Here is a 10,430-nt window from a genome sequence, read left to right as displayed (position 1 = left end):
TCAAGTTTGTGAGACATGATTTCCCACGCACAAAGCCATGTTGACTATCCCTAATCAGTCCTTGCCTTTCCAAATACATGTACATCCTGTCCCTCAGGATTCCCTCCAACAACTTGCCCACCACCGAGGTCAGGCTCACCGGTCTATAGTTCCCTGGCTTGTCTTTACCACCCTTCTTAAACAGTGGCACCACGTTTGCCAACCTCCAGTCTTCCAGCACCTCACCTGTGACTATCGATGATACAAATATCTCAGCAAGAGGCCCAGCAATCACTTCTCTGGCTTCCCACAGAGGTCTCGGGTACACCTGATCAGGTCCTGGGGATTTATCCACTTTATTCTGGCACATTTCTAAATTTGCAAGTACTATACGTTTTCCACAGGTTCATCTAAGTTAAATGTTAAAAGGAAACCCTTGAAGACCAAAGTATAGCAACTATATTTTAACCAACAAACAGGTATTAATTTTATGATCTACTGAATATATATTAATGAATACAATTTTGTGTCAACAATTATTTCATGCAGTTTTGATGACAGCTTCAGAAGACTTAACAAATAAAAACGAGGAAATAAAATATTGCAGATTAGCAAAGTGTTTCTTTCATTATATTTTGCTCTGAAATGTCTTAAACTGTTCATACAATCAGTTGGATTTTTACTGAAGTCAAATTTTCCAAGCTTAATCATATAAGTGATGCAGTTGTTGAATTTAATAAAGTTTAAAATATAAAACCGGCTACAAAAGTCACAGGAACCAAGTGCATCGCTGAATCCAATCCTTATTTCACGATTGAGGGAGCATACACATTGTAACAGAATGATCAAATTTGTACTTTACCTGTAATGTTGAAGGCTGCATCCATTGAGAAGGGGATAAACTATGAGCATCCAGCACAAATCTTCGGCATTTCCAGCATCGTAGAAATCCTTCCATTATGAGAATACCCATTGAATCCTTATTTACCTGTATGAAAATTATCACAAGATACCCAAATGGAGTAACCAATAAATTTACAATGAATTCAACCACAAGTTTGAGAACATGATCTATTTGGATTTCCAGAGACCATTGATAAAGTGCTGCACGGGAGGCTGCTAAATAAAATAAATGCCCATTCATGGTGTTAGGGGCAAGGTAGTAGCATGTATATAGGACTGACAGATGGCAGAGAGCAGAGATAAAGGGTTGCTTTACAAGATGGCAGCTGGTTACTAAAGTTCTGCAGAATTCAGTGTTGGGACCACAGCTATTAATGTTATACTTTAATAATCTGGATGAAGAAACTGAAAGCATTGTTTCTAAGTTTGCAGATAACACAAAGTTGGAGGAGAAGTGGTGATGAGGAAATGGGGGAGACTGCAGAAGTCCTTGGACAAACTCGGAGAATAGAAAAAGAAATGGCAGATGGAAAACAATGTGGGAAAGTGTGAGGTTATGCATATTAGTAGGAAGAACAGAGGCATATACTATTTTCTAAATGGGGAAAGGCTTGGGAAATCTGAAGCACAAAAGGACTTGGGAATCCTAGTTCAAAATTCTCTAAAGGTTAACATGCAGGTTCAGTTGGTAGTTAGGAAGACGAAGGCAAAGGCAATGTTAGCATTCACCTCGAGAGGGCTAGAATACAGAGGAACCTAGATTATCTGGCATTTGATTATCTGAATTTTGGATTATGCATCAAGATCGCAAGGTCCCAAAGGTTGGCTAAACTGTATTATCCAGCATTCGATAATCTGAACATTCAGATAAATCGAGGTTCCTCTGTACAAAAGCAGGGATATTCTGCTGAGAGTGTATAAGGCTCTGGTTTGAGCAGTTTTGGACCCAGTATCGAAGGAAGAATGAGGGCAGAGCGGTGGACGTGATCTAAATGGACTTCACTAAGGCATTTGACAAAGTTCCCCATGGGAGACTGGTTAGCAAGACTAGATCTCATAGAATACAGGGAGAACTAGCCATTTGGATCGAGAACTGGCTCAAAGGTAGAAGACAGAAAGTGGTGGTGGAGGGTTGTTTTTCAGACTGGAGGCTTGTGACCAGTGGAGTGCCATAAGGATCGGTGCTGGGTCCCTACTTTTCGTCATTTATATAAATAATTTGGATGTGAACAGAAGAGGTATAGTTAGTAATTTTGCAGATGACACCAAAATTGGTGGTGTAGTGGACAGCGAGGAAGGTTACCTCAGATTACAACAGGATCTCGATCAGATGCACCAATGTGCTGAGAAGTGGTAGATGGAGTTTAATTTAGATAAATGTGAGGTGCTGCATTTTGGGAAAGCAAATCTTAGCAGGACTTATACACTTAATGGTAAGGTCCTAGGGAGTGTTGCTGAACAAGGAGACCTCGGAGTGGAGGTTCATAGCTCTTTGAAAGTACAGTCGCAAATAGATAGGATAGTGAAGATGGTGTTTGGTATGCTTTCCTTTATTGGACAGAGTATTGAGTACAGGAGTTAGGAGGACATGATGTGGCTGTGCAGGACATTGGTTTGGAATACTGTGTGCAATTCTGGTCTCCTTCTTTTCGGAAGGATGTTGTGAAACTTGAAAGGATTCAGAAAAGATTTACAAGGACATTGCCAGGGTTGGAGAATTTGAAATATAGGAAGAGGTTGAATAGGCTGGGGCTGTTTTCCCTGGAGCATCGGAGGTTTATAAAATCATGAGGGGCATGGATAGGACAATTAGACAAAGTATCTTCCATGGGGTGAGGAATACCAGAACTAGAGGGCATAGGTTTAGGGTGAGAGGGGAAAGATATAAAAGTGACCTAAGGAGCAACTTTTTGACGCAGAGGGTGGTACATGTATGGAATGAGCTACCACAGGAAGTGGTGGAAGCTGGTACAATTGCAACATTTAAAAGGCACCTGGATGGGTATATGAATAGGAATAGTTTGGAGTGATATGGGTCGGGTGCTGGCAGGTGGGACTAGATTGGGTTGGGATATGACTCTATGACAATAGACAAGGAGTCTCTCTCTCTCTCTCTTAAGTAACTAAATCCTGGAAGACAACTACATATTTTCTTCCACTAGTTGCTGCAAGCTATTGCCTCTAACCAGTGAATCAAAAACTTCACAATTAATGTACCAACAACCTGTATCTTTCCTAAAGAATTGAAAGAATCTGGAAATATGGAGATCAGAAAATAGGAGGTCATGGGCAGCAAAAAGAACACCTCATCGGATCCAGTGGACTAGTGATACTGATTATGTATCCCCAGCATTTATTTCACCAACCACAGTATCAATGTTTGTTTGCTTGTCTATGTCTGTCTTTAGTGTGTGTGTGTGTAGGGGTTTAAAAAGGGGTTACAGTTTCAGCCAGTCAGGATACAGGCTGACAATCCATAGTTTTGTTTGCCTATGATTAGAATCGATTCCTTTGTAGTAGTAGTTTTTTGTTAAGTGCACAAACCTGCTACCATCTTCTCCAGGACAATTAAGGATTGGCAAAAATACTAGCCCAGACTACAATGCCCACATCCCAAGAATGCATTTAAAAAATAAAATTGGAATAATTGTAATAAGCAACTTAAATGCTAAAATTAGTAAAGCAACAGGAGGATCACAGATCGGATCAAATAGAATTGTAGAAACTTGGGACAGGCATAATTTTAAGGTGAGAGAAGCAAGTTTAGAAGGAAAGTGAGGGGCAACTTGTGCCACACAGAGGTATGTGGAATGAGCTGCCAAAGGAAGTGATAGATGCAGATATAGTTATAATGTTTAAAACATATTTGGACAGGTACATGACTAGGAAAGGTTTAGAGCAATATGGGCTAAATGCAGGGAAATGGGACTAGTTTAGTTTGTAAAACTTGGTCAGCATTGACAAGTTGACCAAATTTAGAGTGCACAGCAGGTCAGGCAGCATCTGAGGAGCAGGAAAATCTATGTTTCCGGCAGGAGCCCTTCATCAGGAAGCCTCGGGGAGTGGAGAGATAAATGGGAGGGGGTGGGGCTGGGGAGAAGTTAGTTGAGAGTGCAAAAGGTGGATGGAGGTGGGGATGAAGGTGATTGGTCAGAGAGGATGGTGGAGCGGGTAGGTGGGAAGGAAGATTGACAGGCGGAATGAAGAGCTTCAGGGCAGAGGAGACGATCTGAGGGTTGCAGTGAGAGAGAGACTCACCGAGAACCTTGTAAACAGAGGAGGAGAACTTCTTCAAGGTAGGCATCCTTGCAAGAGGATTCACAGTAAGATTACCCCTTCCTCCATCCACTTATTGCACTCTCAAGTACCTGCTCCCCAGTCCCACCCCCTCCCATTTATCTCTCCACCCCCAAGGCTTCCAGCCTCATTCCTGATGCAAGACTCCAGCCTGAAACATCGATTTTCCTGCTCATCGGATGCTGCCTGACCTGCTTTGCTTTTCCAGCACCACTCTAATCTCCAGCATCTGCAGTCCTCACTTTCGCCAAGCTGATCAAATAGTCTGTTTCCATGCTGCATGACTCTATGTATATGCTTTTTGGTTCTTCAAACTTGCTCTGCCAATACATCACAGTAGATGCTCTATCACAATGCTGTATTCCTGTTTTCTCTCCACATCCCTTGATGCCTTTAATATCACAACTTTATCAATCACTTTCTTGAACGTGACTCAATACCCAGATCAAGAAATGCAAGTAGAGAAAATTATCTAATAGTGACGACAAGGTAATGACAAAACAGATTGTAAATGGTCTAGAATCTGAATAGCACATCGAATAGAATTCCAGAGAACAGCAGATATTAAATATACATAACAGTAATCATTAAAGAAGCAATTCTGCAATTAGCAATCATTACGATATTACATAGATAGACTTTTGCACCTTCAAATAAATAAGTGCAAAAAGCTCATGGTCCTCTTTGCTATCACTTTCTTCCCTTTCCTGTGCACACCAGCCAAAACTTCCCAAGATATCCACTACTCCCCACTTTGTAAATTTAAGTGTTTTGTGAAATAAAAATATTTGCATTCTAGGAGTCTTTTCCTGAGTAGTTCAATGATTCTCTATAGGAAGCGATGCCCAGCTTGCAAATTCTTCAAGCAGAATAGGGAAATGAAAATACAAGTGATTGAAAGAAGGATCAACAGCCTGCAGAATTAGCAGGCTTCTGGATAGAGAAGTGTCAATCAAACCAAAATAACCATGCAATGATGGGACATATCACATTCCTGTTTAATGATCACTGCTATCCATTACAATCCCTACCACTTAAACTGTCCATGCTTAGCAGGGCAGCAGCTCTGGACAGATGGCATAAACCATTTGCCATTACCATGAGTCAATTACAAAGACGTCACTTATAACATATTAAGAGCAGAAACTATTTTGGGCAGCTCAATAAATACTTACCCTGCAATTAGTAACTTAAAAGGCTTTGCTAATTTCAGGCAAAATATGGTCTTCAAGCAATTTTGAATGAGCCATTTACATTTCATTAACATGCAATCCCCTAAGAGATGAGATTTTGGAAGCAACTACCAACAATTAAAAAACAGTCACAATATGAGAATTTTCTTTTCTTCACCCAATTGTTGGTTGTTTTTGTTTATAGTTTTACCATGCTTTGTGTAACAGTGGAGCTCATGTTAACAGCAATCCAAAACAGAAGGACAACAGCATCAAATGCACGAGAACACCTGGAAGTTCCCCTCCAAGCCACTCACCATCCTGACTTGGAAATATATCAATGCTCCTTCACTGTCACTGGATCAATATCCTGGAATTCACTCCCTAAGGGCTTTGTAAGTCAACTCACAGCAGGTGAACTGTAGCGGTTCAAGGCAGCAGTTCACAACCACCTTCTTAAGAGCAATAAGGGATGAGCAATAAATGCTGACCAGTCAGCAACTCGCATGCCCCACCATTTGAATAGTAAAAAAATCCTGGATATCTGGCCAAGTGAACGTAAAAAAAAATCCTACAACACTTCACTTTTGAAGAGGTGACAAAGAAGATCGATGAAGGCAGAGCAGTAGGTGCTGTCTATATGGACTTCAGCATAGCAGTCGACAAGGTTCCGCATGGTAGACTGGTTAGCAAGGTTAGATCATCTGGGATCCAGGAACAGCTAGCCAATTGCATACAAGTTTGGCTTGGAGGTAGGAAACAGAAGGTGGTGGTGAAGGGTTGTTTTCCAGACTGGAGGCCTGTGACCAGTGATGTTCCACGGTCTGCTATTGTTGGTCATTTATATAAACGATTTGGATGAGAATTTAGGAGGCATGGTGAGTAAGCTTGCGGTTGACACCAAACTTGGTGGTTTTATCGACAGTGAAGAAGGCTATCTAAGATTATGAAGGGGTCTTCTTCAATTGGGCCAATAGACCAAAGAATTGGCAGGTTTAATTTAATTTGGATAAATGGGAGGTGTTGCATTTTGATAAAGCAAACCAGAGTAGGGTCCTGGAGAGTGTTGCCGAACAAGGAGACCAAGGGGTACAGGTTCATACGCCTCGGTCTTGAAAGTGGAATGGCAGGTAAACAGAGTGCTGAAGGTGCTTGGTATGTTTATCCTTATTGGACAGTGCATTGAATATGGTTGAGAGGTCATGTTGTGGCAGTACAGGACATTGGTGAGGCCACATTTGAAATACTGCGTACAATTCTGGTCACCCTTCCATAGGGAGGATATTGTTAAACTTCAGAGGGTACAGAAAACACTAGCATGATGTTGCTGGGACTGGAGGGTTTGAATTATAGGTAGAAGCTGAATAGAGGTTTATAAAATCATGAGGGCTACGGATAAGATGAATAGCCGAGACCTTTTTCCGAGGGAAGGGGAGTCCAAAACAGAGGGCATAGGTATAAGGTGAGAGGGGAAAGATTTAAAAAGGACCTGAGTTTGAATCCAGCCTTGGACAGCTGTCTGCACATTCTCCCCGTGTCTGCGTGGATTTGCTATGGGAGGTCCGGTTTCTTCCCACAATCCAGGAAAACGGATGGGAGATGTTAGGACTATTTTCCTCTGAGGAAAGGCACCTGATAGGAGATGTAATAGAGGCATTCAGAATCATGAGGGCTCAGGCAGAGGTGAAAGGGAGAAACTATTTCTACTCTTGAAAGGATTGCAATCATGAGTCCACAGATTTAAATGAATTAGAACCTAGTTTATTACCATACTAAAAGCGCACTCCTTAGAAAAGTGGAAAAAAAAATTCTCAGACAATTGGTGTTTCTGATCTTCTTCTGAACAGTCATTGTACATAATATAATGAACAAAGAGTTTCTTGAACTGTATCTATCAAAAATGCATTGTTCAATCACGAACAAGGGAAATTAAATACAATCACATCAGTCTGTCAAACACTGAGTAATTTTTTTAAAAATGCAAAAATAGATAGCATTTCAAGGTTAAAAAAAAGCATGAATGTTTTAAATATAAAATGACAAACATTATCATTCTAGTAAGATGGCTTCAAAAAAAATTGATGAAAGTCCTCAAATGAAAAGGAGCACTGCAGATGATGGAAATCTGAAACAAAAACAGAAATTGTTGGAAAACTCAGCAGGTCTGGCAGTATCTGTGGAGAGAAAATAGAGTAAATGTTTTGCCATTCTTCAGAACTGATAGCATCTGGGAAAAAGCTGTATTTATCTTTTTTATCAGTTCTGAAAAAGGGTTACTGGACTCAAAATATTATGTGGGTTTTCTCACCATTGATGCTGCCAGACCTGCTTAACCAAAATCCTACTCACTGAAATATTTTGGAAAGGCAGCCATTAAATAGGGGTCTTACGTAAATGCAGCAAGCATTACATTTCAAAAACCCAAATAACTTTGGATTTCCTGATATTACTTATGTCTTACTAATTGGTCCTGTGTTAGATAGAGGTCTACAGAAATGACCACAGCAGTATTTCAGCTATTTACTGAACATACAGCATCATACAGTGCCCTGATGAAAGGTTATGCCCAAAACACCAACTTTCTTCTCCTCAGATGCTGCCTGACCTGCTGTGCTTTTTCCAGCACCACATTTTGTTGATTCTGACATTTGCAGTCCACACAGGTGGTGTGCACAGCCCAGGCCATCACAGAAGCCAATCTTCCATCCATGGACTCCATTTACACGCCGTGGAAAGGGTTCCATCATCATCAAAGAGCCATCACACCTCAGTAATGATCTCCTACAACCTCTTCTATCAGGCAGAAGATACAGAAGCCTGAACGCACACACCAGCAGGTTCAGGAACAGCTTCTCTCCCGGCTGTTATTAGATTGATGAATGGACTCTCCAGCCTCAAATAATGCTGATCTTGCTAACGTTGATCTCACCTAGCACAGGCCCTGTGCAATGTAACTTGTATACCTTTTCTAAGTCTTTTGACCTGTATATTCTCACTTACTATGATCTGCCTGTACTGCTGATAAACAAAGCTTTTCACAATACATTGATATATGTGACAATAAACCCTAACTTAGACCATATACTATAACCTGCCCCTCAGCTCTGATGCTTTTTATGCCTGTTATTATTTCTCTCTTCAGGTTTAATCAATGTACTTCTTCAGTAAGACCTGGACAATAGCCAGATTTGAGATAAGAAGTGATTAGTAACATGTGTTGATAGAAATCTTGGGTCCCCAATCCTGACGAAAGGCTCCAACCTAAAACGTCGACTCCCCTGTTCATCTGATGCTGCTTTTTCAAGCTCCACACTTTATTGACACTGACTTTCCAGCATCTGCAGCCCTCACTATCTTATAAGTAACATGTGCACCACACAAGTGCCAGAAAATGACCATATCCAACAAGACAGCATCTGACCATTGCTCCTTAACAGTGATAGCATTACTATCACTGGGACTCCCACTACTAACATCTTGGGGTTATCACTGACCAGAACATAATCTAGCCCATATGAATACCATGGCTACAAAAACAAGTCAGAGGTTAGGAATCATACAGTAATAACTCACCTCCTGACTCCCCAAAGCTTGTCCACCATTACAAGGGACAACTCAGGAATGCAATAGGTGCAGGACAAAGCAACTTGTTTGGTATCACATCCACTCACTCCACCACCAACACAGTAGCAACAGTGTATACCAACTACAAAATGTACTGCAGAAATTCACCAAAGCTTTTCACATAGTACCTTTCAAACCCATGGCCACTTCCATCTAGAAGGACCAGGGCAGCAGATACATGGGAACACCGCCACCTGCAAGATCCCCTCCAAGCCCTTCACCATTCTGACTTGGAAACATATCGCATTTCTTTACTGTCACTGGTATAAAATCTTAGAATTGCCTCTGCAGGGGCATTGTGTGTTAACCTAAAGCAGGTAGGTTGCAGCGGTTCAAGAATGCAGTTCACCACCACCTTCTCAAGGGACTAGGATTGGGTAATAAATCCTGGCCAGCCAGCAATGCCCATATCCTGTCTCACGAATTAATAAAAAACAAACTGTAAATGTGCTATTTGGCCTTAAGATAAAATAGAGATGTACAGTGCAGAAACAGATATTTTGGTCCAACTCATCCACGTCGATCAGATATCCTAGATAAATCTCGTCCTCTTTGCCAGCATTTGTATAACCATCCAGATACCTTTTAAATGCTGAAATGGTACGGTGCCTCATCATTTTAGCTTGAGATTCTCTCAGGTCCTCTGATAGCAGATTGCAGCTGTAAGTAATGCATTTAATATGAGTATGCCCCACAGTCTCTTGTAGGGGCACTACACAGATGTTCCAGAGGAGCACAGGTTTAAACAGATGGAAATAAATTGGTAAAAGAAAGCGGCTCCGGTGAGGGTGACGGTCATGAGAAGACATCGCCTGGAAACATTAGGCCAGAATGGACCGCAGCAAGGGTCTGTGTGTGTGTGTGTGTGTATGTTTGGGGGGGGGGGGGGGGGCACAGCAGAAAGTTTAAAAGGTGCAGTAAGAACCAACATCAAATAAACCCACAACTTACATTGATCTAGCGCCTTTGAAGTAAAATGTTTCAAATCTTTTGATTCAAGTTTGATTCAAGCTAAATATTAACATTCACCTCATGGATCCGAGCTCTAGTCTCCTCATTCGAATTTGTGTAAAACTTTGTTTCACATCAGGAGCATAGGATTCCCCGCACACAGCCAGAACATACTGCGGCTCCGCCAGCGACCCCATCCCGGTCCGGGATCAGCTCTAGCTGCTCCGGGAAATGATCCGTGAAAGGTCCCCGAACAGCTTCCGGGCGCCGACACTGAGACACACCTTCTGCCCTCCTCCCCACTCTCTCTCCCCACCACCCAGTCTATCCTTCATGCTCTGTCCCCATCCTTTCCCCGTTCCACCCTCCTCTCTCTCTTTCACTCCCTTCTACTCACCCTCTTTTCATTTTGTACTTCCTTTGATCCCTGCCCCACTTCTCTCCAGCCCTTTCCTCCTTTAACCATTTCTCCTCCTCGCTCCAGCTCCCCCCTTTACCTGTGCT

General features: G+C 41.8%; 1 protein-coding gene across 2 annotated transcripts in view; it reads right to left on the bottom strand.

Annotated features, from left to right (window-relative positions):
• The window catches only part of LOC122549665 (E3 ubiquitin-protein ligase RNF180-like), a 135,857-nt gene extending 125,657 nt beyond the window's left edge, over nucleotides 1-10,200 (bottom strand). For both annotated transcript variants that reach the window (XM_043689494.1, XM_043689501.1), the window contains exons 1-2: nucleotides 10,005-10,200; nucleotides 842-967 (exon numbers count right to left, since the gene is read on the bottom strand). In XM_043689494.1, coding sequence (XP_043545429.1) covers nucleotides 842-952 — 111 coding nt within the window. In that variant the 5' untranslated portion in view covers nucleotides 953-967; nucleotides 10,005-10,200. The remainder of the gene's footprint in view (nucleotides 1-841; nucleotides 968-10,004) is intronic.
• Between the last annotated feature and the right edge of the window lie 230 nt (nucleotides 10,201-10,430).

The sequence above is a fragment of the Chiloscyllium plagiosum genome, chromosome 1 (assembly GCF_004010195.1).
Source record: "Chiloscyllium plagiosum isolate BGI_BamShark_2017 chromosome 1, ASM401019v2, whole genome shotgun sequence".
Taxonomy (NCBI): Eukaryota; Metazoa; Chordata; class Chondrichthyes; order Orectolobiformes; family Hemiscylliidae; genus Chiloscyllium; species Chiloscyllium plagiosum.
Note: the sequence above shows the minus strand (reverse complement) of the source record. Positions and strands in the feature narration are given on the sequence as shown.